Raw genomic sequence first — 27,912 nt, 5'->3', positions numbered from 1 at the left:
AGACTAATTTCATATTTTGTTATGTTATAAGTATATCCACATAATTACTTAAATTACATATTTATCCGCAAGGCCGTGGCCTCAAATCCGGCTATTAGCGTGATGATCTTTTTGGTCGGTGATCTGTATAAGTACCTTTGTTAACGTTTGCTAAACCTTGAAACTTGCTTTGACCCTTGTAAATTCCCGAAGCTCATATCATATAAACTTTTATAAAAGAAATTAAAATAAATATAATAAAGAAGAAAAATATATTGGCTCTAATGATCATAAATGTCTTCTTATTCATGCTTCCTCCGGCCAAAACATAAAATTACATCTGTTGCATCTCATCATAATCGTGATTTGGATGTTTCGAGAAAAACTTGTGACATCCATTAACCAAATGTTCAAATATATATATCAATTAGTTGTTAAGGTACACATGATTTTTCAGTAATATACATGATATCACTGAAAAATATACACTTTACAAATGTGGTTAACGACATTCAAAATTGTGGTTTTATCTAGTGGATCGGTAATTAGTTGTGAATTGTGATACCTTATTATATTCATTAATCTTTCACTAAGTATGTCCACAAAAGGTGTAACCTAGTGATATGGATTGGGGACATGAAAGAAGTATTAGAAAGGAGGTTCAAAATTCAATGACTATTGCTAACAATTTCTCCATCCCTCTAATAAACTAACCACTAAGAATGATCCACTAAACATAATTAATAATGTTTATGAAATGTTTTAAGAATGTAAATGTTGTCTAATTTTTGTGTAAAGAAACATCTCTGTATTTTATAGGGACACAAATATATATAATTCTATAAGGTGGCTCTATCCTCTAGGAACATTGGACAAAAGAGAATTAGCATTATTGAAGAAAAGAATGATAAATGTTTTCAATGTGATAAACAGCATTGATTGACTACTAAAAAAACTATTATTTTCAAGCTCGTACACTATCAGCTAACCTAACATTAAAGCAGAAAATTGCGGCCAACAAAAGCTGATAGTGTTTGCTTCTATATAAAGAAATTTAAAGATTCATTCTTAGGAATCAATATTGTTTTGTGAGAATATATTAAAAAAATACCAAATCACACACCAAAGAGGTAATAAAGGTGATAAAAAGAATTGTATGTTGCTTCTAGTTGAAACAATGGATTGGAATACCCTCAAAATCTCAAAGTTACCTCTTCAAGCAACCAATCTCAATGCAACAATTACTATTCCCTAACAAAGAAGAAACTAGATAGAAATAGCTTCAATGGAGAAAGAGATTGTGGAAAATCTTTGGAATGGTGATAGTGAAGCTCAAATTCAAGCAGCAATGAAACTTAGTAGATTGTCCAATAAGCAAAAGCATAATTTGGCAGAAAGTGGAGTTATGGTTCCTCTTGTTTCCATGCTTCATTCTCAAAACTTTGAAGCCATAGAAGCTTCTCTTTGTGCTTTTCTCAGCCTATCCTTTGGCAGTGAAAGGTTAGTGCATTCACTTTCTCCCTAAATATTCAACATTCAATGTAAAAAACTTTCTCCATTCCTTCTTAGTCTTATAACTATGATCACGAAAATTAACGTTTTTTCAAGTTCTGCTATGTTATTTGTTAACACTGTCGAAAACCTCAATTATCAAGAGTACATAACAAAATTTTCCACAATAACATGATTAGAGAAATTGAGTTTAAAACATACTCAACTAAGCACTCTATTGGAGTAATTAAAAAGTTTGAACTTTTTAGCACCCCATGATTGTTTTTTTTTTCCTATTGGGTCTAAAGTAATATGTTTTAGGCAATACATGTTTTCTCATTGGTTAACTGTGGATCCTATGATTCTTAACCAAAAAGTAATGAATGTATGAAACACAAGGGAGAATTAATATTTCTTCTATTGTAAGAATGCTTTTAAAGCTTCCCTTAGAAGTTGATGAAATCTTACAGAAACTTTGTCACAACTTTTGTAGAAACAAGATTCGGATTGTAAGGTATGGAGTTTTACCAATTTTGCTGAACCTCCTCCATTGTGAAAGTCAGACGGTGATACAATTGTCAGTAGCAGCCATGTTAACGCTTTCTTCTTGCAAGAGAAATAAGGTAGCAATAGCTTCATCTGGTGCAGTTCAAATTCTGGTTGAACTTATCAATAATAGTAACATTGAAACTCAGTCTCAACTAGACACTATAGCTACTCTCCATAACCTCACATCCTGCCAAGAGATAATTCCATTGATTGCATCTTCTGGTGTTATATTCTCCTTGCTTGAACTTATCCACGACTCGGTAAAATCATCTCTATTGGTTGAGAAAGCGATAGGATTGCTAGAAAATATTGTTTCTTCATCAGAGAGTGCACTTTGTGAGGCTGCTAGTATCGGAGGAGCAATTCGGATACTGGTTGAGACAATTGAAGATGGATCTTCACTAGGAAAAGAGCATGCAGTTGGCATACTTCTGCTTATATGTCAAAGCTGCAGAGAAAAATATAGAGTATTGATTTTGACAGATGGGGTGATGCCAGGATTACTTCAGTTAACCGTCGATGGAACGTGGAGAGCCAAATCGACGGCTAGGGAATTGTTGTTGCTTCTGAGAGACTGCTCTAGTTATAGCTCGAGAAGTACACAAATTAATCACAAGCTTATAGAACAGATAATGGAAGAAATTGATACAGAAGGAGAGAAATTGACAGATACTACTTTGAGATTGGTAGAGGAGATGATTGCAAAGCTCAATACATAATCATTCAAGTAAATAAGGTTTTCAAAATAGGTTCGGATCATAAAGTATTCTTGCATCTCTTGGTTTTCTCTACACTTTTCTGGTATCAATTATGTTTTCTAGTTTATGACTTAACTACAAGGATGGTATGTTTCAGTGAGACAATGTAGAATTGTTTCTTTGTATATATGATTAGTTCTGGATCTTCTAGTTTGATTCTTGAAATATTATTTCACTAAAAGCTTTTAAAAAAATCAAAACTTAAGTTCAATTATCGTGTAGAGGAGTGTTCTAGACACTCTTTTTTTAACACTCACCCACTCTCTTATTGGGTGAAACCCATTCTACGTGTATTGAACTTGGATATTTACTAATATGTGAAGACTAAAGTTTTTAACAAAATCAAGACAACTAAACAAGTAGTATGAGTTTTAGAAGTCACCACTAGCAAACAAAATCTGTTTCACTAGAAAATAATAGGTAACATATGAGCAAAAATGAAACAAACAGCTTTGAAGTTCAATTATCACACTAAATTTTGTATTGAAAATTTTTAAAAGAAAAAAATACATATAAAATTTCATCATTACATCTCTAGCAAGCTTGCTTTTACTATCTCCAGAATTCCAATATATAGAAGCTTGTACATATAACATAGAATTTTTACCAAAAAAATATAACTTTCTTAGAATGGTTCCATTATTACTATTATTATTTCTTGATTAAAATTGTAAAAACTATAGAACCCTCAAGCTCTCAGCCTGACCTTCTATAAAATCTGTAACCAATGGCAACAGCTGCTAAAGCGCCAACAATACCGGTAGCTGCAAGAATATCGCGTTTTTGTAATATAGGCCAACTCCCACAGACTTTGCTCCCCTGCTTTTTATCGGTTTCCACTTTGTTTTGCTCAAAACTTGCAGTTTGGCAACAAGAAACCCCATTAACACCTTGGCAACAGCCAACCACATTTTCATTGTTGTTCAGAGAGTTACTTTCTACTGCTACATTATTCTTCTTGGTATCATTTCCATTAGCGAGTTTGTTCTGGTCATCTTCTCCCTTAAGTTCAGCAACAGGTTGCCCCATTTGACCTCTGAAACAATTTCATACAACACAATTTAATAATCCTCACTTAGAAGCAAAATTTAATTAATTAAAAATTCATCCACAACATTGTTTGCACAAAAACTAATTCCCATGTAACAAACAAAATGGAGACTCAGTTTTAGGATAAAAGTTGTAAGATACATAACATAATGCAACCCATACTAGAAGGATGCCAAACATTCCTTAAATCAACTAATGTATATATCAATGCAGATTTTTATAATAGTGGAAAGAGCAGAAGTAAGTGTGTGGAGTGGCTAAATGCAAAGATCAAAGGTTTTGGATGTGACCTTACACAATGGTGTGATAATCCTTTGATTTGCATGGGGTTGAATGGCGGTGGGTAAGTTGTAAAAGTGTTTGTACCTTACTGTACGAGTGTGAAGCAGGTTGACAAGAGAATAGGGCATACCCAGGAACATCATATAGAGTGAAGGTGAATTTGGACCGGAGTAGTGTTGAAGAATTGATGGAAAAGGCTTGGTTAAAAAAGGGAATATAGCATGATCTGAGCATGTGAAATAAGCGTACTGTAGGAAGCTGAATATATTTGTTTGTGATGAAAAGAGACCAGTCATGTGGATAATTAAAACTTGAGAGAAAAATACTGTTACAAAAGAGAATGGAAAGTATTGTTTGCAGTCAGCTTGTCCATTTGCAAGCTGTACGATTCAACAGTGCAACATCTTCATGGATAAATAGTTTCACCATTTTAAGACCACAGTGGTACATTGTTTAACATTGGAGTGATGTGGCAACCTACTGAAGACATGGCTATTGAATCAGTCTGCTGATATCAAATTATGGACTCCCAAATGGCGTTGAGTAGGGAGACAAGTTCATGCGGAAAACGAAACAAGGAGAGGGATGATGGACATGTAATGTATTACTAGTGGAGTGGAAAAAACAACAGCACTCAAGGTAATTGAGACAAGAACTTAACAAGAATAGGGTCAAACAATATAGAAGTAGCAGGTGGAGTAAGTGTGACATAAAAAAAGGATCAAGTGTTGTGTTGGTATCAAGAGGAACAATTGACCTGCTGCTGCAACAATATGGATCACAGCAGCAAGTTACAAGAATTAGTGTCATTTAGTTATAATGGTGTTATCCCAATTTCTGTTAGTGATGTCATGGTTCTGCTTACTAATTATTATTGTTGCATTGCTGTTTCCTGTGCAGTGCAGAGACTATATAATATCTGTGCTCTGTTTTTACGTCCCGAGTTTCGCCTAGAGCCTTTAGTGTACGTGTGTGTGTGTGTGTGTGTGTGTGTGTGTCTGTGTAATACAATTTTAAAAAATATCACTTGATTACAGGATAGAAAATGCAGAATAAAAAACAAGTGGTCACCTCCATAGTTTTTGTATGACCTCTCCCTTGGCAATGTGTTGGTCTAGCAAGGCAGGCACATCATTAGGAGTAACATAGCCATACCTGTAATTAAATATCAGGGGTTACAATTTAACAAGCAACAATAAAATCCTTCATAATAAATAAGAGGATCTATAATAGAAGTGTGAGAGCTCACCAATGACCCATAATTTTTCCATCTGGTCCAGGACTAAATGTGATTAAATTGCCAGCATACTTATGACCACCAATATGAGAACATGCCAAAACTGATATCTGATCTTTCAATCCTCGGAGCTGAACTTCTTCATTGAACTTGTCAATGAGCACAGGCCCACAAACACCACACCTCACGTCACGACTTCCATGAGCACACACAAAAATATATGAACCTGCTATCACGTCTTGCACTCCACCACCCCATGATTTACAACTCACCATAACATCATCGAAAAAGCTATCCACATTCGATTCCTCCAAGCCCCTTTTCAATCAAACAACAACACACTATTCTCAATATAAAGAGATTAAGTAAGAAAACTGAAATCTTAAATCGAAATAAAATACATGATATTTATAGTCAAATTTGTTTCACGCTCGTGATTAATTGATTTGATTAGTTGATCATTTAGTTAGTTTTTCCACTTACCAAATTTAGTTACAGTCGGTCACTCAGGATGTCTATGTATAATATATAGAACAATGTCACTTGCATATAACATTCAGTAAGATTTCATTCTCTCTTTTGCAATGTGCATGTGTGTATTTGGCGACTGGCGTCACTCCGAAAATGATAAGAGTTTAGTAAAAACTAATTGTCAGAGTTAGTAAATGAAAACTTTTGCATTTGATTGAAACAATTGCACCAAGTTTCATATGAAAAAGCTATTTTTACAGTAAAAATATAAAAAAAAAATTAAAAAAAAATTCAATTCTAAAAAAATCTATTGTCCAGTGGTTATTGAAACACACATCTTGTTGGTATCTACTATACTTCATCATTGTTTAAAGTACTCTGCTTAAAAAATTAATTCGCAAACAACACTTGTTAAATATGTTGATAATCCTAGTTTAAACTGCAATTTGATTTGGAGTGTATAAAAACAAGCATTAACAGTCTAAGTTCAATTAGATCTCCAATTTTAGAAAGTAACATATCAAATATCTTTATAATATATTATAATTGGATGACAAGGTATTGAAAAGTTTATATTCGTTAAACTAAAGTATATGGCAAGACATCTTGATAGTAGTCCGTCATGAAGCATTACTTGAAAATTGTCCAAAACTTCAATGGTTGCTGAAATAGGCCCTCAAAATCAGAAGTTTGTAACGTTGAGATACTTACCCGGTCCATGTCGGTTTCATAAAATCAAATAAAACAAATATATACAGCAAAAGTTAATTCAAATTTGTTTTCCTTTTTCTTTCTTTTCTGTCAAAATAAATAACAGAAAACACATCATCGTCTCAACCTTGAGTACGAAAAAAACCATGAGACGTAAAAGACCACATATAGGAGTATTTACCCTTAAAGTCTTGCTACTTTTTTAAGAGTTAAACTCTTATTAGTTAAACACATATATAGATTGACTTATTTGAACTTATATACTAGGTAAGCACTTGTGATACTGTTCCAGAGAACTTACGATAGCATAGCAGCTTATATATGACATGTTCATAATCTGTTTTCAGCTTTATTCCATAAGTTCTCCACTATAGCTTATAAAAACAACTTATAGCTTATACGAAAACAATTTAACTTTGTTTTATCTCGCGTAATAGAAATAACTTATTCATATGAACTTATTTGATAAACACTTATGCTATAAGTTGCAAATTAATCTGTTTATCCGCCTAAATCCAGTTTGATAGAGAAGCATAACCTATGTAGCACCAACCCCGTTTGATCGAAAGTGTGTCCCGAGTCTAACACATGTCACTCACATATTTGATTACATTCAATTATATCGTTTTTTCAAATAGTTATCCGTGTCGACGTGTCATGTCGTGTCCAAAGTTCTTACATATGTCAAGTGATTCGTAGATTACAACAATGGTTTAGTTTTTTAATAACATACCTGTATTTAATCATTTCAGGAAAAATCAAGACATCACCTTCGGAGAATCCATCCTCCTCGCGCGCCTCACAAACTGTAATCATCGTCTAAAAACAAAAAACAAGCAAACCAGTCAATCAATCAAATCATCAAATCCAAAACAAAACTACTACATCAAAATTGTATACAAACTATGAAGCACCAATAGAGACAAGTCACTGACACTAACACGTTCACACAAACCGGTAATAATTTAAAAAAATGAATCACACACTAACACATGTCAGACACCAGACACAACTTCGATCAGAGGTGTTAGTTATACAAATTAAGAAATTAAAAGAGAAGAGTTAGTAAGTAATTAAGTATGAATTACCTTAACGAGGATATCGTTTTTGCGAGATTTAAACTGAGAAGCAACACGTTTAACAAGAGGATCATCATCAGAAGCTTCAAGACGCGGAGGCCAAGTTTGACGATTCTTGTAACAGAGAAAAACGTGACGATCGTAAGAAGCTACGGTTCCAGCGAGGTTTTCTTTGTACATCTCAGGACGAGAGAAACCGTGTTTCGCATCATCTGTGGCGGAGACGGCGTCGGTTGCGGTGGTGGATGACATGGTTGCGGCGGAAGAAGAAGAAAAGAGAAGAAAGTGAGATTTGAAATTGAAATGAGAGAATGATGTAATGAAACGAATTGAGAGCATTTATTTATGGGATAATTATAATTAATTAGTTTTCAATTTTTGTTCATAGTCACAGAAATAGAATGAGTTACATTTTGCGTGTTGAAGAAGAAAACACTTACCACCAATGCGCGCGTTACTTTCACAACCACGCGCGAACCCAACTAACTTTCATGGTCTTCTTCCACTTGTCGGTCAACATCATTTATATTATTATTTATTTGGTCAATATATATAAATAAATATTTTAACAACTTACTTTTTGAACAAGAAAGGCAATGGCTTCTAGAAAATCATTAGTCCTCCCCCTTTTAAAAGTAATTAATTAACTTGATTGATTATATCACATGTGACAATGAATAATTTAGATTTTTAATTAATTATTACAAACAAATTCTAATAAGTTAGATATTTTAAACTGAGTTCAACATCTCATATCACATTTTTTATAATAAGAGGGATTTATTAATGAACTAGATGAGGAAACGAAATAACCCCTATAATACGACAATATGAAATAAAACTCAAGAAAAATGAGTTCATGGCCTTTCTTTAGAGTGTATTTGGATGGATAATGTTTTCAGATAATGTAATATTTTGGTGAATATAAATACTTTGAGGTGAATTTCATTTTTTTTATAATAATTTGAATAATTTTTAAAATAATGAAAATTTATAAAATATTTTGTTCACATGTCTCTAAATAAGTTAAATTAAATTAAACAAGAAACTTAGCTGAACACATGCCTCTAAATATAAATGTGCAGACTAGAGACCAATAGACTTTAAAGAATCACTTACAATATATAGCTCTTGAAAATCCTGTGTTCATTACAAATGTCCAACCAATTCCACAATGCATTTTCAATTTCTATCATTACAACATGCAATTTATTCAATATCTTGGAAATTTATAGTTGAAGCTTATGTAGCAGCAACATTAACGAAACCTTATTCTATTAAGTGGGATCGGCTACATTGATCAAATGACACTATAATCTTCTATCATATACCATATTTCTATCGTTAGACTGCACAAAACAATGGCGGAATATGAAGGACTGGATACTAGTCTATTGAGTAATATCAGAATTTTCCACATGAGAAATGTCATGAATACAAATTATTCCAAATGAGTTAGAGAAATCAAAGAGACTTGCTTGAATCGCGATGCTCACATGTGAAAATATAATGCCAAGAATAGCCTTTCTGTTTATTTTCAACTCCTCAAATTATAATGACATAAATTTAAAACAGATTGAAGTCGCTTGGCTACATTCCTCCCTATCATTAAAGAGAATAAGAAAGAAGCTTTTAATCTTCAGATGAAAAAAATGTGGACATACATGTAAAGAAAACAGATAAAAAGCTTTAGATAGATACAGAACATTATAGAACAAGGGTTTGTATACAAACATCTTAAATTTAGGACAAGAATGTTTAAATTTTATTTTAGGTCATATTCAGCATGTTTTGAAATAGAGTATAAAAACAAGACTAAAGTTCTTTTATTTTTCCTTTCAAATTATTGATGGCAAGAATAAGAGCAATGATCAAGTAAACTTACTACATCGGTCCTCGTCGGCTGCAAGGTAACGTGAAAACGTTAAAATTTACTCTAACATCCTATGAAAATGTTTCCCTGATATTAAGATGCATTTCCTCTAGTAGAGGCTCTAAAATATCTTTTTTCATATCCATATAGTCCATTTTGTCTATCTGCGCTTCTGCCATTGCCCGACTCTAGTTGCTCTCTTGACATTCTCCTATCCATAGCCTTCAAGTGAAGAGAGTGTATCAACTTATCATGATTGGTGCAGGAAACACCCATGTCCTTCATCTGTGTTGTGAATTCCTAACGAAACCACACCAATACCAAGTATGATGTGTGGAGCAAAGGAAAGTAGTAACCACCAAACAAAGTGTGTGCAACAGCACCTAGATCTAATCTAGGTAACAAGTGAAAAACACAATACACAAGCACAAGATAAAAGGAGAGGGAAGAAGAAAACAAAGACACCAAAGAGATTGTTCACCCAGTTCGGTCCAAACTTGACCTACTCTGGAGGAGAGATTGAACTCTCCAATCCACTATCAATGAGTTCTTACAAAAGAGATACAAAAAGAGTTACAAGAAATTAGATTTGATAAGTTCACAATGAACAACCCTAATTTCTACCTTTTTCCCAATCTCACCAAGACACTCAATGATTTTCTCTCTTCAAGGTGTTTCCCATGTTTTCAACCCAAGAGAAGCTCTAATCAAAGACTCTAAACCCTAGAGTTACTCCCTTTGATTTCTCAAGTTTCTCTCTCTTCCAACTCCCTTCAAATCTGCACAAGAACACTTAAATACATGCCTTCCACTGATAAAATCGTGTCACGATTTCCTGATTGTGTCACGATTGGTGCATCCGTCCCAAGGTATGACCAGTCCTTATCATGGAAACTTAACGAGCAAGTTTGCACAATCGTGTCACGATTTCCCACAATCGTGTCACGATTTGGCACCCTGCAGACTAGCTCACGGCACCACGAAATTGTGTCACAATGCCAAATTCGTGTCACGATTTCCCTATTCTTCCAGACCACAAATTTGAAGACAAATCTCAACAATCTGAGTCAATAGCTTGATAGCCTCATCAAATTTCTGTAGTATGCAATATCCAACAGTAAGCGTATGGTGCAATAATTAACTGATAATCCCTCCTTTTGGCTTCTTCTAAGATCTCCCTAATATTTTTTACCATACTAATTGAACATGAATCAGAAGGCATAAAACTATCACAACAAGTGCACATAAACCATTACTTTCCATTAGTACCACCATCTCCAAAGCTTGTTCGACTTCCCCGACTTCAACATAGGCAATAATAATTGCACTGAAAACTTTTTCAGGATATGGTATTGGTCCGTCAGAAATCAATTTAAAGATTAACTGCTTGGCTGCATCGAGATGTTTAAACGCACACAAGGACTCGACAACATTCCGAAAGTGAAAAATTTTAGCCTTCTCATCCCAGTCTTCCACCCCATCTTCAAAGCCAAATGTACAGTTTCTTGTTTTGAGCAAAGTCTTTCAATCATATCAGAATGTAACTTCATATCGAACTCCAGTGACTTTTGACAGATAGCAGCCAAATAGAGATCATGGGCTTATTGTTTTGAGAAAACCAAAATAACATGTAATCAAGCGTCTCATGGTCATCGGGAAGGAGGGTTTCTGGATGAAGCAGCATCTTTTGACAGATAGAAGCCGCTTGCTGGAGCATATAAAGTACTGCAACTTGTTGTTCTAAAAAGAGCTTCCAATGTAAAGATGTATGTATCTTGATTTGGAACACATTGAAATACCTCAAATTTATGAAAAACTTCAAGTGCAACCTCTGCAACCTTTTCCTTTTCGTCCCAACCTTGACAGATATGTATGAGTTTATTGAGAATACGAACATTAATTAAGCCAGTCTGATGGTGGCCAATATGCTTAAGCAAGTCTCACATAAAAATTATGTCATTCTTCCTTAGTTCATCATGATAATCATATGAATATAGTGTGGGAATATCGCAGCATATTGCTGAAATAAGGGACTCCAGAACAGGGGTAGTGACAAGATCTTTATAAAGTGATACATTATCGTTCCTTGTCATTATGACACGAAACCCTTGGGGTTTCAATTAACTTATTTTGACCAGAGGTTTCAATAATTTTGAGTATGTGACGAGTGTTCAAGTCTTTGTCACTAAGAGTTTCATGAATTTTGCTCACATATTTATGGAGAGGAGGAGCGTCACTAAGAAGTTGCAGCACGGTCTAGAAGTCTTCTTCTTCTTCTTCTTCTTCTTCTTCTTCTTCTTCTTCTTCTTCTTCTTCTTCTTATTCTTATTCTTCTTCTCCATCATCATCATCATCATCATGGTTGTAGTCATAAGAAGAACAAGGGTCAGCATTATCATCATGAGGAAGGAGCATCATCTTGTGAATAACTTTGAGTGGAAAGTGTTGTTGATTTTGTTGAAGTAGAGTGGTTAAGTCAAGGGCATTAAGATGTGCATAAATTTGGTAGCCATGGCCACGGGGAGGAGCATTGCTAAGAATACTCATCACTTTCTGGATTACATGATGATGACGATTGACGTAGGAAGTTGTTAGAGATAGAGAAAACAACCTTAATAGGGTTAAGAATGAAAGAACCGACATAGTTCCTTCGATGTCTTGCTGCCAACCTCTGCATCATCATCTCGGTTGTACTGTGTCCCGGAGACGGCTAGGTTTAGATAGATAGAATAATCTATCTATTCTATATAATTGAGAATGCAAACCCTAATAACTAATGTTATTAGAAAAGGGGATTTTATTACTAATGTTAACACTGGTAAGAAGATTAAGGTTCCTCGTATGTTTAAGAGACGTTATATATGCAGAGTTTATTGAGGATGTTGACGTGGCTCATGCTGGACAAATTGTGGCTCTATTTGATGTTGATATTGCACCAGGAGATACTTTAACTGATGGATCTGTTAGATGGGCAATGACTTCTGTGAATGCATTCCAGAGAAATGATCCTACTTAACCAGATGCTTTGGTTCGTTACTTACATGATTAGTTGCTAATTTTTTTATTGGGTTCTGCACTTTACGATTGATCTTATCCTTGATGATCTGTTTTGTAGTATTCGTTGCGTTCACTAGTTCGGTATTTTAGCTCACTGTTTTGGCTTTCAAACTGTGTCATTTTTTAAGATATAAAGAAACTTTCTAGTTAATTTGCGAAACCAGTAAAGTAACATTGCATAATGGGACATTGATCCAATTATCAACTGCTTGTGCTCAGTACATCCAACTTTTGCAAGACCTTTTATTTTTCTCTCTTTGTTTGGCTTTGGAAATAGCACAGATCTTTAGACCTTCACCACTTTTGTATTTCTGTGTTACTCTGCAATATGCGCAAGCACAAGATTCTGGTTTTCTCCTTGCATTTATTTGTTTCATTTGAACTACAGTTTTCAATGTCATAAGCTATTTTGTAGTTGATTTCTGTTTAATATCACTCAGCTACTTGAAATGTAAATAGCATTTGAGCATGCGGTCGTGGCGATGCTACATAACAAATGTTACCTTTCAAATTGTTGGTTTATAGATGGCAAAGTTAATTTTATCTGAATCATAACTGTTGCAGCCATAGGATATTAACATTGAAGTTTTAATTAAGTGATAGAAGAAATAGTTTTATTGGGAGATCATAAGTTTCATATCAGAATTTTTAAACAAGTTTAAACACGATGATGTGACTGCATTGAATAAATACGAATTTGTAAACAAGTTTAAACATGTCATGCCCTCAAGATTTGGGAGGGTACAAACATTGGTTTGCTTCAGGCATTTTATCATATATAATCGTCAAATAATAAGGAAAGTTGCATTAATATTGGTTCATGTTACAAATATTTTTGTGATTAGTTATGAAGTTATTTCGCAAAATTGCAAGATCTGAAAAAAGGTTTGAAACTATCCCTAAAGTTTCAACTCTTCAAAAAGTTACAAAGAGTTTGAGAAAATTTACGTCTATTACATAAAAAGTTATAAAGTATCATTAAGAAGTTACAAGATGAAGGCAAGTGTGACACTGGTTTTCATCCAAATTTCCCAAAATTTGCTGGCCCTCTTAATCTGATCACACATCTGTGAACACTGCTTCCTAATTTCTAACTACTACACTTAGTGAGTACTTTGCGAAATCCAGCTAAACAGATTTGAACCATTGCAACAATTCCAAATAAAGCTATAATCTGCCACCAAAGGCTCAAAGCAAACACTACAACACCTAACAACTCCTTCCAGGAGCAAACATTAAACATAACAAGGAGCTATCCGTAAAATGCTTTCCAGAAACCATTTATATGGAGACTATAGAAATAAGATTCATAATAATAATTACAATCAATGAAACCCTCCACTTCTTCTATCATAAATTAAAACCTTCATTTCTTATTGCTCTTCCCTTTACCTCTTTGCATTCTATCCTCCCTTCTTTGATTCATCAGCTTTCTTCATTCCATTGCAAAAAAAAAAGGAGAGACCACTATGTAGTAGACAAAAAAGAAACTATTCTGTGAAGTATTTTACGTACATGGAAGTTTTCAACTTAAAACCACATTACATGCAAAAGGTTCCATCATTGTATCGAATTAGTCAAGTAAATAATTCCCCTGAAAAGTAAAACGTATATAGCATTGAATAAGTAAAGTTCCTCTAAAAGAAATTCAAGTAAAAAGAAGAAAGAAAAGAAGACAATATAATTTGGAATAAAGACCAAAATAAATAACGTCGAGTAGAAGTCATATATGTATAATTTTATTGTGAGATTCATATTGTGGGCCATAATTGAAGAAGTCATATGTATAATTTATATTTTGCACAAAAAATTATAATATTATAAGAATCTCAAAAAATATTAGAATTTTTTAACAAAAACATAAATTTATATTTTCTAGAGATATTTTTACAATATTCTACGTATTTTTGCAAAATTTCATTGAAAAATACAAAGGCTACACATGATTTGACTTAAAAATAAGGACCAAAAGTTGTGGTTGAAAATTTTATAAGGATTAAATGTCGAAACAAGATTTTAGATTATTCACCATTTAGGCAGTAGGCCAGACGCCCAATCCCAAAAGCCTTCACGTTTCTAACTATTTTCAAATATCCATCACCAAAACTTGGACGGTTTTCCAGTCTCAACTTCACATCCAATGATGAAAATCGCTTCAGTTATTTAAAAATATTTTCAAAAACTTAACTATCAAACGGATTTTTTCATTTTTTTCATCTCTAAAAATATTTTCAAAAATTAAATCATAAAACACATTTTAATTTTAATTCTCTTCTTAAAAAGAGTTTTTAAAACTAATTTTAAAATAGATTTGAAAAACTAAAAACCAAAATGATTCAGAAAGCCCTAATTTATAACTAGAGTAACTGTCTAGACAATGCAATTTGTGACATAATTTTAGTCTACCAAATTTATGTGGACTATAACTATGCAACTTGTTACCTATATTTAATCAAGGAAATCACGGTCGAAAACATGGTTGAAGTGGGAGTGCATCCTCCCTTCTTCTTCTTCTTCTTCTCCTTCTCCTTCGTCTGAGGTGCATACCATCTTCTTCTTCCTTTTGGTGTGATCTTATCCCTGTTTGTGGAGCTGCTATGGTGGGTGTTTGTAGTGCTCAGATTTGGTTCCTTTATTGCCAAAGATGTGCAGCTACGTGTAGTTATGGCATGTATATAATTTAATTGGGTTGGTGGTGGTAGTTCCTTGGAGATTTAAAGAAGGCATGATCTTTTTTATGGTTGGTGGTGGTAGTTATGGCAATGAAAAAATATGATTAAAGTATATGATTTGAATAATGCATATTGTCAAACAAAGTCAATTATTTTAGGATGGAATGAGTATTTTTTAGTGTGAACCAAGTATCGAACTCAATATCTATTTTCTCTCTTATCATGATTCAAACCATAAACCTTCAACTTCTTTAATCTTTTAGCTCAACCAAGTGTTATAACCATCTTAAAAACTTGGTTCACTATGTTTCAAACTTGTTTCTTAACAAACAAGAAAAGCTAGATGTTAGAAGTCAAGCTATGATCTTGATAGGATATACCATCTAGCTAGTGCTTACAAACTGTATGCTCTAGGAGAAATAAATTTGAGTTGGAAAAAAACACATAGAAGGTACATAACCTTTCAATGAAGGGATGAGTAGTAATAAATGATAAATATCAACTTTATTTATAGGTACAAAGAAACGGACTCGTGTGAACGAATGAGTTTTTTACTAGTTTTTTTTGGTAACAAACATATCAAAAAATATGTAAAAAAAAATCAAAAATCAAAATCTCATTCTTTTATGTATATATCGTATCCGACGAAAATGAAGACATATTCACGACGCATTTCAATGGTATTCACTAATACTATAAATAAATCAAATACTTCTAGAATATGTATAAAAAAATATTCTAAAAGTATTCTCGAAGTATCTCAAACGTATCCGAGGAATAGGTGGCCACAAGAAACCCCATCAACACCTTGGCAACAACCAACAATGTTTTTATTGTTACTTTCTACATTAATATTCTTTCCATTAGCAAGCTTCTCGTCATTTTCTCCCTTAACTTCAGCAATAGGTGGCCCCATTTGGCCTCTGAAACAATTTCATACAATAAAATATAACATCAATCATCTTGATAAACAAATTCTAATGTCGATATCTAACATTGATCAACTAATGAAAATATCCATGTGGAAGTCAAAAGCACACATTAAGTGGTTACCTCCATAGTTTTTGTATGACCTCTCCCTTGGCAATATGTTGATCCAGCAAGGCAGGCACATCATTAGGAGTAACATAGCCATACATGTAATTAAATATTAGGTACGCACTACAATTTAACTAACAACAATAAAATTCTTCAAAACCTCAGCAACACCGACACTTATGATAAAAAACATGTCTGATGTTCGATATGTGTCGGTGTCGGACCCTACATGATATCAAAACATGTAATTACGTTCAATTAGTTATTTTTTTTTCTATCTGGTCCAGTGTTCGTGTTCGTGAGTGTTTCATAGTTCAAAACAAATAAGAGGATGAATAAAACAACTGTGAGAGTTTACCAATGACCCATAATTTTTCCATCTGATCTTTAAATCCTTTGAGCTGAATTTCTTCATTGAGCTTGTCAATGAGAACAGGCCCACAAACACCACACCTCACATCACGACTTCCGTGAGCACACACAAAATTATATGAACCTGCTATCACATCTTGCACTCCACTATCCCATGGTTTACAACTCACTATTACATCATTGAAGAAGCTATCAAAATTTGAGTCCTTCAAACCCCTTTCCAATCAAACAACAAAACAACATTCTCAATATAAAGACATTTTGTTGCATGTTAAATAAAAACAGAAATCTTAAATCAAAATTAAAAATTACAATATTTTATAATCAGTTACATTTCAAGTTTGTGATTAATAGGACCAACCCTTTGTGTCAAAAGTCTTCTCTGACCATGGTGGTCAGGTGGCGTGTCAAGAAGCTTCTGTTTGAGGTGAGTTAATTAGAATTTATAAGTCTCACATTGAATGGAAAAATAAGTGTTGAGCAGTATATATATGACCCATAAAATCAAAGCCTTAAAGTTTTAGGTTAAGGTGTGGTGTTCAACTCACTTTAGTGGTTGCTCTTGATTCAATGTGAACGATCCTCCCCTCTCATGACCCAACATAATTTACTTGATTAGTTGAATATTTAGTTTGTTTCCCATGTTAGCAAAGTTAATTGCAGTCACTCAACATGTTTATATTATATAGATTTAAGGATAGAAGGATTTCCCTCGGCCGATAATAACAAGAGCCAGTCCATTCTTTCTATGCAAGTCGAACGTGGGGCAAAGATTTATCGTTGTATGCCATGTCGTTTTGGCGTAATAATGGTTTACTTTTGTAATAACATACTTGTATTTGATCATTTCTGGGAAAATCAAGACGTCTCCGTCGGAGAAGCCATCCTCTTCAATCGTCTCACAAAATCTTAAATTGGGAATAGAATGTCGATTATAACCCTCAAAATTGAGCAAGAATGAATTGGACAGATTATGGCAAAAGTAAGACAATTTTGATAGAAAAGTGGTTGTAAGATGTCCTAAAGAACCTTGAAATTGTGAAGGAAAAAGTTTGGAAGAAAATTAGGAAAGAGTAGTTAACTAAAATTGGTAGTCATTTGTTTTCATATATTGTAGTAGATAAAGGAAGGAATCATTCATGGTCCACAAACACTACACATCACATTTTTAGGATCAAAACGAATCAAAATTTAAATAATTACCATAAGGGTTCATTCCAACTTCATTTTAAGTGGATTTTGGTTTCATCTTCATGTATACACACTAGTATGCAACATTAACAAGTGTTCAACTTCCCAAGTATCTTTGATGACAAGGAAATGATTCAAAACAAGATTATATTCATTCATTAAGCAAATCTATTATTTTTGGTGGTGTCTGGGGTTCGAACCTCGGACATTGCATATATTATGCATTGTCCTTACCAACTAAGTTAAGCTCACGAAACTGAAATTTTAAAGAACCTTAGAAATGCAATTCCCAAATTTAGAAAGGGATAAAAGCAATCATCTGAACACACAACAAAATAAAATAAAATTACTACATAAACAAACATAATGTAGATAAATAATATCCAATAACTAAGATGGGTTTATAATTAGTCTAAGGTAGTGATTTGTGAAGCACGGATACAGACACAGATACCGAACACGACACGGACATTGACACACGATACGGACATTGACACAGTAATAATTTGAAAAAATCACATAATTTAGTGTAACTACAAGTGTCGGTGTCGGACACGTCACCTGTCTTACACCGGACAGGCCTAATCCCCTAATCCGAAGAGTGTTTGTGCTTCATAGTGATTTATGAACAGTGGTGACTGTGAAGAGTTCCTTTTCTGTTGGTGCCATAACCTAATAAGGGAACAAGGAGATACACTCATGATAAAACTATGAGGTGCAAAATTGCAAAATTGGCAAACTATAGGAAAGAAAGTGCAATTAAGTTTAAAAACAATTATGCTTTTAGAATAATTGATTACAATACTCCGAAGGAAAAAAAACAAAGGAAATGATAAATCTAGCAAGAGAATTTATTTGTCCCGAGCACATATAAAAAACTTTTCATTGGTTGGTCAAACATTTGACCCGACCTGTTTCCCATGACATGCTGAAGTTAAACTTTCCTCCTATAGATACGGGCGCAAAACCCTTTGTTCCCTCTAAATATTCATAAAAAGCCTAAATTATCATGTAAAGAATATTTTAGAGATCAAAAACCTAAAGAATATTTTAGAGGATTAAAATTAAATATTAGTTTATTTAGAGGGACTATTTACTTATTTAACCCTATTATTTACCTATATTATGTTTGTTTATGTAGTTTGGAATGAACCCTTCTGGTAATTATTTAGAATTTGATTACTTTTGATTCTAAAAATGTGATGTATAGAGTTTGTGGACCATGATTCCTTCCTTTGTTGCATAAAACAATGCAATCCAATTTTTTTGTTCAATTGCATTGATCACCAAATGAGAACTGTTGTAAGAAAATTCCAAATGCCTTAATTTGAGGAACAAAGTTTATATTATTTTATTTACACCTATATATATTCCTAATATCCTATAATACTTTGTTTTGGATGTTATATATTATGATCAAGTAATGATATAGTTTATTGTTTACTTACTAGTCGTCTAAAAAAATTAATTAAGGAGTCATCATGAGTATAATAAAATTTAAAAATTTATTTAACTATGATAATATCTTTATCTCTGTGTAGTGGTCTCAAGAAATAAATCCAAAATATTTTAAGATGTAATATTTAACTATTATTTTTAATATTTTTTCTGCAAATAACATAGGTAGTCAAATATTTGGTATTGAAGCAATTGACATTATGTCATATGACCTTGTCCAGGAAATTTTTCATGTTAATACATAAACTTATATAGAACAAATAAATATGTTATATTGCTAAAAAAAAAAATTATGTTATACTACCTCCGTCCCTAATTATAAGACCCTTTTGAGAATTTTTTTTGTCCCTTTTTATAAGACCCCTTTGCTATTTCCAACTACATTAATTATTTCTTTACATACATGCCCCTATTAATTATACATCTTTTTCTTCAATCAACAATAAATAGCATGTTGAAAACATAAAACATCTCTCTCTTAAAGGATAAAACTGTAAAAACAATACTAATTACAAACATATTTAATACAAATATCCACTATCTTAATTTCCGTTATTTTTTCAAAAGGGCCCTATAATTAGGGACGGAGGTAGTAATAATTTGAATAATAATAATAATATGAAATAAAAATGTTGACTGTATCCATCACCCCCCACGCGCACCTTATTCATCACTCGCGGGTCATCTTTTCTTTTTAACACTTAATTCCTTTCATTTTACTAATACTAAAAAAAACATGACACATTTCCTCTAAAAAAAAATGACACATTTTAAATTCAACTCACATTTAACTAATTAATATTCAAATTAATTAATTCAAAATTATTGATTGTCATCGCATAATCAAAAGCATACATAGTTTACAAAATTATTTTTATTTAAAATCATTAAGTACGAGCTCTTGAGCCTTCTTTTAATGACAAATGTTAGTACTTAATTATTAAATTGATATTTACTCACGCAATGAATCAAGGGCTGAGACAAGTGATTATTGAGGGTGATGCTCTTAAGGGCTATCATCATCCAAGGCGGTGTTCCTCCGCGCCTAGTACCAATTACCAGATTGGTCGCTAAATCATTGACATTAGTTGTGTAATTCGTCGCGTCAAATGAAAACATGTCGTTCTTGAAATTAATGAAGTAGTCGATACTCTCGCCATTCGCCAACCATGCACGAGTTTAGTTTAGACTCTCATTTAAGTGTTTTTCATGTTGTTCCCAAGTTTTTCCTAGGTGACTTGCTCGGAGTTGTTTTTCCTAAAGTTGTCTCAATTTGTTTTGAGTCTTTGATTTCTACTTTTACCAAAGCTCATATGGTATCTACGACCACAGAGACATTTGATATATTGAAATGCAAGTTCAAACATACAATTCTCTCTATTTCTCTATATATTAAATGTGAGACTTTTGTCACTATACAAAACTTGATTTTGATAGCTTCTTCAGCATTATTGTACATGCATGGGATGCTTTATGAAAAAGATGCATATACGTGCAAGTAACACAGCATGTATGTTCGACTATTTTCTCTGACTTTGACTGTGAGCTCGAGCATGAGGGACCATTGAAAAGTAGTTGAATAAGTAGGCAACAAATAATTAGTTATAATGCCATAAATAAATAATGTTGTTAAGTGTTAACTCATTTCATTAGATAAACCTCTCATTTCAAGTTCAAAAACAACTCTCACTTTCTTCTCCATTCCTCCGCAACTATATATGTCTCCCTCCAAAGTCGTCAACACCGCCAAATACGTTTCTCCCGTTATGAGATGTACAAGCAAAACCTTGCTGGAACAGTTGAATCCTACGATCGTCATGTCTTTCTATGTTACAAGAACCACCAAACTTGGCCTCCGTGTGTTGAAGCCTCCGATGACCATCCCCTTCCTAAAAGTGTTGCCACTGCGACATCCTCGTCAAGGTATTACTTGCTAATTCATTGCTTCATAGTCCTAATTTGCACCGACTCTACAAAATTTGTAGAGTCAGTCCAACATTTTTAAAGACTTAAGTTTTGCTAGTCCAAGATGTGAACTTGCATTAGGGAGGATTTGAGGCTGTTATCTTGAACAACCGACTTGAGCAAAATTTATAACTAATTTATCGTATTATATGTTTATAATTAAATTGATATTTTGACGCGTAGTTTTGATCCAAAAGCACGTGGCTTAAACCCTAACATGTGTTGCTTGACCTTTAGGTCGACCATGTTAATTTGTATCCAATTTTCATGTTATCTCAAATTTCATTTTGGATTTTACGATTTGTTAGTTTGGTTGTTTGTAGATGAAAATCACAGTTTGTGAGACGATTGAAGAGGATGGCTTCTCCGACGGCGACGTCTTGATTTTCCCAGAAATGATCAAATACAAGTATATTATATTGTTATTACACAAGTAAACCAGTATTAAGTAACAAATGTTTTTTAAACATAATTTTTTTTTTCGGGATTAAACATCATTCTTATAAAATGTCTTATTCCTAGCACATTGGGCACATTTTTTACGATTTCCACTTGTATATTAATTCTTTCTTTCTCTCATTAGAATATGAAAACACGAAAACTAAGTGTATTTTATACGTACTTAGATATATACAGCATTAAAATTGTCTATACAAATATCAATGCTCAGTAAAAAAAATAAATTCTCTTATTATGGTTTTCTTTCTAACTGGATTATTTGTTAATTAATTCTAAAAATTTAAGTTATTTTTTTTAGCAAGAATTTATCTCTATCAAGATATATGATGAGGCATGATTAGAATTTGAAAGTAATGTTTGTTACAATTTGAAAGTCACAAACATATAAGCATGTTTGTTAGAAAGATAATTTTAATCAAAATTGAATTTTAGAAAAAATATTTTTTTATAATTTATGCTCGTTAACACAATAAAATGAAACGACATACGTCGAAACTGATTTGTATTTTATTGTGATTTAAGATTTCAGTGGTGTGTGTGTTGTGTTGTTTGATTGAAAAGGAGTTTGAAGGAATCAAATGTTGATAGTTTCTTCAATGATGTAATGGTGAGTTGTAAACCATGGGATAGTGGAGTGCAAGATGTGATAGCAGGTTCATATATTTTTGTGTGTGCTCATGGAAGTCGTGATTGTAAGGTGTGCTGTTTGTGGACAGTGGCGGAGCCAGGAAATTTATGGAGCTTGGGCGAAAAATTAATCGTAAATTCACATGTGATATAATATATAAACAGTCATAAATCGTTTTTTTTTTTTACCTAAAAAAAATCAAAATAAATGAAGTTTATCATTTTATCAACAAAAGTACAATTTAAAATAGGGTTATTAATTTAAATTAACCACGTAATATACGTGAAGTCTGAAAATTGACCCTGTAATTAAATAACATGTATTCTGACCATGTAATTCGAGATTTTTATTATTTATAACCTGTAATATACGCGAAGTCCAAAAAAGCAACTGAGAGATTGAATTTTTTCATGATTTTCCAGCGACGAGTTAAGAACGTTAAAATATGGCTTTAACAAAAAAATTATAAATTTTCGACAAACGACAAATTAATTATGAATTTTTAAAGTGTCAAAAGCTCAAAAAACAAAACAACAAAAATCTCGATCTATAAATCAAATTTTGAGCTCATTATTTGCAAAGACATCTATAAAAATACATAAAAGGGATTTGTAAAGTTTCATAGCATTTCGAAATCGTTTAAATTTATTTTGATTTTTCAACTGAAACGTGCAAAATTGAAATTTTGTTCCGCGTAAGCGTATACTCACAAGTCAAATTTAGTTCCCTATAGGCATGACTAGAACATGATAAGAAACATTCACAATGAAATTTTGTAAATTTTAAACGAGATACAAATTAATTATAAATTGTTTAAGAAATTCATAATTATGAGGGAATAAAAATTCATAATTAATTTATCCCTGGTCGAAGAAATTTAATTTTATGTAAAGCTATATTTTAACGTGCTAAACATGTAAGAAAAAAATAGTGAAAAAATTCAACATTTAGGTCACATGTTTAGACTACACGTATATTATAGGGTGATCAAAATTAAATAAGAAAAAATTCAAGTTACAATGTTAGAGTATATATTTTGTATTTTATTGGGTCATTTTTCAAACATAAAGTATATTAAAGAGTCAATTTGAACAATTAACCCGTTAAAATAAGAGAGATGAAACTGTCAATAGTGTGCCAAATAAAATTCCAAGACCTATTTACGTGTGACAATTTTCAAATTGCCCAAATTTTTCTTTTTATAAATGTGTTAATGAGCTTTTTGGTTGAGTCTAATGTGCAAAAATTATCGATCGAGCCCGGGCGACCGCCCGGGGTCGCTACACGGTGGAACCGCCCATGTTTGTGGACCTGTTCTCATTGACAAGCTCAATGAAGACATTCAGCTCAGAGGATTGAAAGATCAGATATCAGTTATGGCATGCTCTCATATTGGTGGTCATAAATATGCTGGCACTTATTTATTTTGAATTTGGAAACACTCACGTACACGGACACCAGACGCGACACAGATACGTTGACACTAGTAAAAAAATTGGAAAAAAAGGACTAATTAAACGTAATTACATTGTGGTGTTCGACACCAGCACATATCGAACATCAGACACGTCTTTCATCAGAAGTGTTGGTGTTGCAGAGGTTTTAAAGGATTTTATTGTTGTTGGTTAAAATGTAGTGCGTACCTAATATTTAATTACATGTATGGTTATGTTACTCCTAATGATGTGTCTGCCTTGCTGGATCAACACATTGCCACTTAATGTGTGCTTTTTGACTTCCACATTACAATTTGTTTATTTGGCCATCTTATATATTATATTGAATGGACTTGTCAAGATGATCAATGTTGAATTTAATTGTATGAATATGAATTGGGCCACCTATTGCTGAAGTTAAGGTAGAAAATGACGAGAAGCTTGCTAATGGAAAGAATATTAATGTAGAAAGTAACAATGAAAACGTTGTTGGTTGTTGTCAAGGTGTTGATGGGGTGGTTTCTTGTTGCAAAAGTCAAAGTTTTGAGCAAAACAAAGTGGTTGATGAAACTGATAAAAACTAAGAGCAATGTAAGCAAGGGAACAAAGTGGTTCATGAATCTCCTACTATAAAAAGGTTCTAAAATGAGTTGTTGACTATAGAGTATAGAGAGTTGGATTCATTGGTTATCCATTTTGGGTAAAATAATGTTGCTAAATGTTGAATTGTGACTGTTTCAAAGTTAAACTTATGTAATTCTTTTTGATAGTAAATGTTAACGTGTGATTTATGACACTCTTTAAAATAATAATAAAAAAAATGAAAATATTGTACTAGAAAGAGTATATAAACTTTGTTCCTCAAATCAAGGAATTTGGAATTTCTTACAACAGTTCATCAATTGCTGATCAATGTAATTGAACAAAAAAAATTCATTGCATTCTTTTATGCAATAAAGGAAGGAATCATGGTCCACAAACTCTACACATCACATTTTTAGAATCAAAAGTAATCAAATTCTAAATAATTACCAGAAGGGTTCATTCCAACTTCATTTTCAGTTGAGTTTGGTTTCATCATCATGGTCTGTCTTGGTACTTCTGGAGGATTAGCGCAGCGGATCAGTGCCCAGTTCACATTGTGAAAGAACGGATGTTGTTTGATTTCGGTAGCTCCGCGTCTATAGGCAAGACGGTGTTGGGGCTCTTTCACAAGTAAACCTCTGATCAAGTCCCTTGCAGCAAAGCTGACAGTAGGAGATTCTGGAAACCTTAATGGCTGCCCAACAACATTAAACATTGTGGTTCGATTCCCAGAACCTTTGAACGGTGTTCGGCCAAACAAGAGTTCGTATAAGAATATCCCGAACGTCCACCAATCCACAGCACTTCCATGTCCTTCTCCTTTAATAATTTCAGGCGCCAAGTACTCGTGTGTGCCTACAAAGGACATTGACCGCGCACTTGTTGGCTCAGCGACTAACTCAGGGAGAGGTGTCATTTGGTGATGCATGTCATTCTTTAGTCTGAATTTTTTCTCTTTGGATTTTCCGGATAGAAACCGTGGCGAAAAGCATGCATGTTGGATGCAGTCTGGCTGCATTGCACATGCTGGCTGAATGCAGTATCCGGAGCTTTTAGTTTCAGTGATCGGGTTTGATGACTTCACTAGAGTTGGACTGACGGTGCACCTTAGAGAGAGATCGAAATCTGAGAGCATGATATGACCATCTTCTCTCACCAACACATTCTCCGGTTTAAGGTCTCTATAGATTATTCCAAGCATGTGCAAGTACTCCAAAGCAAGGAGAACTTCTGCAACATAAAACCTGTAAAAACCCAAAAATGGAAATTAGAGAAATGTTAATACATTTGGACACTGTTAGGATAAACATCTTACTTAAGTGCTTATAACATAAGTGTTTATTATACAAGTATAAGCTATTTCTATAAGCTATATGCTTTCATTAGTCTGGTTTCATATCAAGAAAGCTATTAGAGAGGCCAAATTAACTGATATCTGTTTCTCCGTAGCTGTTGATCAAGTACAGAAAGTATTGATGAGAACAAACATATACTGGTTATTTTCAGAAGAAAAGTATGAAAAGCATATTTTTCAACTCAAACATAAATCAAGTCAACACTTGTAAAATCCATTATATATATAAGAAATTATATCGACTACTAGATACAAATCTCAGGTGTCATGTGTTTATCTTATGAAAAGCTCAGTTGGTATAAAGATTTCTGCGATAAGTGCATAACTAATCTGGTTATCCAAACAGGGCTAATAAATTACAAAGTGTCATGTTTAACTACATATACAAATCACATTGAACAGGGGATAGATACATTGAATATACATGTCTTCTTGTTACATATAGATATATAATTTCATGGAGCAAGCTGATAAAGAAAGGAATAGCTAACCTGACAGCGTGCTCCGAAAAATACTTCCCAGGTTGTCTTTGCCTGATTGCATGAAGGTCGCCACCGGGACAAAACTCCATTACCAAGCAAGAGAGTGTCTCAGTCTCAAAGTGTGTATATAATGTAGGTAAAAAAGGATGATCTAAAGACTGCAATATCTCTCTTTCCGTCTGAGCCCTCAGTAGCTTCTTACGAGTTGCAAGCTCGGTTTTGTTCATGAGTTTCATGGCAAAAAAAGTCCTTGTGCAACTAAGTTCAGCTAGATATACATTTCCTATATCTCCACTTCCCAATCTCTTCAATATTCTAAAATGCCTCATTTCCAACATCCCCTCACGAGCTCGGACAGCTTGAATCGCTTCCCATCTTATATCATTTGCCTTATGAGGTTTATACAAAGCACTGCTCAGACTACTCGTGTTGCTTTCATTGCTAACATCACTTCCGGTACTCGCTCTACAGATGCTGGTTTTCCTACTTTCATTAAAATCACACGAATTCGGAACTTCTCCGCTTTCATACGACTTATCATCAACACTGACACACTCACTGACTTCAGTATCGGTGAAACTTTGTTTCGCTTCCGAATAGACAGTGGCTGAATAGTAACTGTTCTGAGGACTAAGACAAAAACTAGTCTCTGGCTGAGAATAGTAATTCTTCGGTTGATTAACAACGGCCCGTTTCGATGGAACTAAGATACAACTCTCGGATTCTAATACTTCAGAACTTGAGTCAAAATTCTCGGAATCATCATCAAACAGTTGCTTGCTGCATAATTTTGTTGGCAACCTCCTTTCATTGTTTCTTTCGTGATATGAATGCTTTTGATTAACTACATAGCTGTTTAGATGGTGAATCTTCTTTGTTCCATAATTATGATGATAATGTCTTTGTTCTAAAAAAGATCTGGAAGAAGAAGAAGCTCCTTGATTATTTCTATATAAAGGAGGCCGCGAAGAACGGGGAATCCCTGATGTTATAGGAAGGCTGTGGCGTATCGGTACCTCAGAAACTGAATTCTGAACCTCTGATATAGTTTCAACTGCAGTCATAGGAGAGTCCATGACAGATATATCTAAACACACCTAAAAATTCAACAAAACATAGTCAATTACCAATATCTAATAATCATTCAAAAAAGTTCTGAAATAGCATAATATCAAACCTAAAAAGCCAACTCAATACAGTAAATTACCAAAATGTAATAATCATTCAAAAAATTCAGAAATAATCAACTCAACACAATGAATTACCATATCAAATAATCATTAAAAAGTTCTAAAATAACATAATCTCAAATTCTCAATCACCTATTGTTGCATTCAATATTCAATTCAGATAATGAAATTCAAAAGACAAACCAAAGAAATCATATTCAAGAGACCAATTTCAGACACAGTCAAAAATACATAATGTGATCCAAATTTAGAAATTCCCAAATTAAAAAAAGTCTTCAAATTCAGAAAGTTTCAATCCCACAAAAGTTAAAAATAGAAACCAACATCAAGAAACTTCATTCACAAGGCATCATCAACATAGTATAAAAATTTGATTTTTACAACTTTTCTCTAGAACCCATGATTGTTCATGAAGAATAATCAAAACCCACCAACGTTTTTGAATAAAAATGCATTAAACAGAAACACCCCAATATAAAAAATTTGATTTTTAAAAGTTTTCTCAAGAACCCATTATTGTTTTACGAAGAATAAACAAAACCCAC

The 27,912-nt window shown here is 33.2% G+C and overlaps 4 protein-coding genes and 2 long non-coding RNA genes across 6 annotated transcripts; 2 read left to right on the top strand and 4 right to left on the bottom strand.

Moving 5' to 3' along the window:
- The first annotated feature begins 1,144 nt into the window (after window positions 1–1,144).
- LOC25495137 (U-box domain-containing protein 40) lies at window positions 1,145–2,912 on the top strand. Its single transcript, XM_013595305.3, has 2 exons — window positions 1,145–1,479; window positions 1,964–2,912. The coding sequence occupies exons 1-2, from the start codon at window positions 1,265–1,267 to the stop codon at window positions 2,736–2,738; spliced, it is 990 nt and encodes a 329-aa protein (XP_013450759.1). The 5' UTR covers window positions 1,145–1,264; the 3' UTR covers window positions 2,739–2,912.
- Window positions 2,913–3,228: 316 nt separating this feature from the next.
- On the bottom strand, window positions 3,229–7,957 carry LOC25495136 (altered inheritance of mitochondria protein 32). Its single transcript, XM_013595304.3, has 5 exons — window positions 7,617–7,957; window positions 7,262–7,347; window positions 5,359–5,664; window positions 5,181–5,264; window positions 3,229–3,813 (listed from the first exon to the last, which is right to left on the bottom strand). The coding sequence occupies exons 1-5, from the start codon at window positions 7,944–7,946 to the stop codon at window positions 3,474–3,476; spliced, it is 1,146 nt and encodes a 381-aa protein (XP_013450758.3). The 5' UTR covers window positions 7,947–7,957; the 3' UTR covers window positions 3,229–3,473.
- Window positions 7,958–13,475: 5,518 nt separating this feature from the next.
- On the bottom strand, window positions 13,476–15,309 carry LOC112422685 (uncharacterized). The gene is made up of 2 exons (XR_003013175.2): window positions 14,980–15,309; window positions 13,476–14,131 (listed from the first exon to the last, which is right to left on the bottom strand). It is a non-coding gene; the product is annotated as an uncharacterized lncRNA (long non-coding RNA).
- Window positions 15,310–15,969: 660 nt separating this feature from the next.
- Window positions 15,970–17,223, bottom strand: LOC25495133 (uncharacterized). The gene is given in 5 exon segments (XM_039835288.1): window positions 15,970–16,132; window positions 16,263–16,346; window positions 16,606–16,628; window positions 16,631–16,835; window positions 17,168–17,223. Coding segments are annotated over 5 exon segments (531 nt in total).
- A 3,662-nt stretch (window positions 17,224–20,885) lies between these two features.
- LOC25495132 (uncharacterized) lies at window positions 20,886–21,854 on the top strand. The gene is made up of 2 exons (XR_005646666.1): window positions 20,886–21,191; window positions 21,557–21,854. It is a non-coding gene; the product is annotated as an uncharacterized lncRNA (long non-coding RNA).
- Window positions 21,855–24,679: 2,825 nt separating this feature from the next.
- LOC25495130 (protein kinase PVPK-1) lies at window positions 24,680–27,414 on the bottom strand. The gene is made up of 2 exons (XM_013595298.3): window positions 26,187–27,414; window positions 24,680–25,585 (listed from the first exon to the last, which is right to left on the bottom strand). The coding sequence occupies exons 1-2, from the start codon at window positions 27,251–27,253 to the stop codon at window positions 24,760–24,762; spliced, it is 1,893 nt and encodes a 630-aa protein (XP_013450752.1). The 5' UTR covers window positions 27,254–27,414; the 3' UTR covers window positions 24,680–24,759.
- Between the last annotated feature and the right edge of the window lie 498 nt (window positions 27,415–27,912).

The sequence above is a fragment of the Medicago truncatula genome, chromosome 6 (assembly GCF_003473485.1).
Source record: "Medicago truncatula cultivar Jemalong A17 chromosome 6, MtrunA17r5.0-ANR, whole genome shotgun sequence".
Classification (NCBI taxonomy): Eukaryota; Viridiplantae; Streptophyta; class Magnoliopsida; order Fabales; family Fabaceae; genus Medicago; species Medicago truncatula.
The sequence above is the reverse complement of the archived record's forward strand: the minus strand, read 5'-3'. Positions and strand labels throughout refer to the sequence as shown.

Coding starts and splice junctions, on each gene's coding strand:
- LOC25495137 (XM_013595305.3), top strand. CDS start 1,265: ATGGAGAAAGAGATTGTGGAAAATCTTTGGAATGGTGATAGTGAAGCT. Junction 1,480..1,963: donor CTATCCTTTGGCAGTGAAAG/GTTAGTGCATTC, acceptor CAACTTTTGTAG/AAACAAGATTCGGATTGTAA.
- LOC25495136 (XM_013595304.3), bottom strand. CDS start 7,946: ATGCTCTCAATTCGTTTCATTACATCATTCTCTCATTTCAATTTCAAA. Junction 7,348..7,616: donor AAAACGATATCCTCGTTAAG/GTAATTCATACT, acceptor TTTTGTTTTTAG/ACGATGATTACAGTTTGTGA. Junction 5,265..5,358: donor GGAAAAATTATGGGTCATTG/GTGAGCTCTCAC, acceptor ATTTAATTACAG/GTATGGCTATGTTACTCCTA.
- LOC25495130 (XM_013595298.3), bottom strand. CDS start 27,253: ATGGACTCTCCTATGACTGCAGTTGAAACTATATCAGAGGTTCAGAAT. Junction 25,586..26,186: donor TTTTCGGAGCACGCTGTCAG/GTTAGCTATTCC, acceptor GGGTTTTTACAG/GTTTTATGTTGCAGAAGTTC.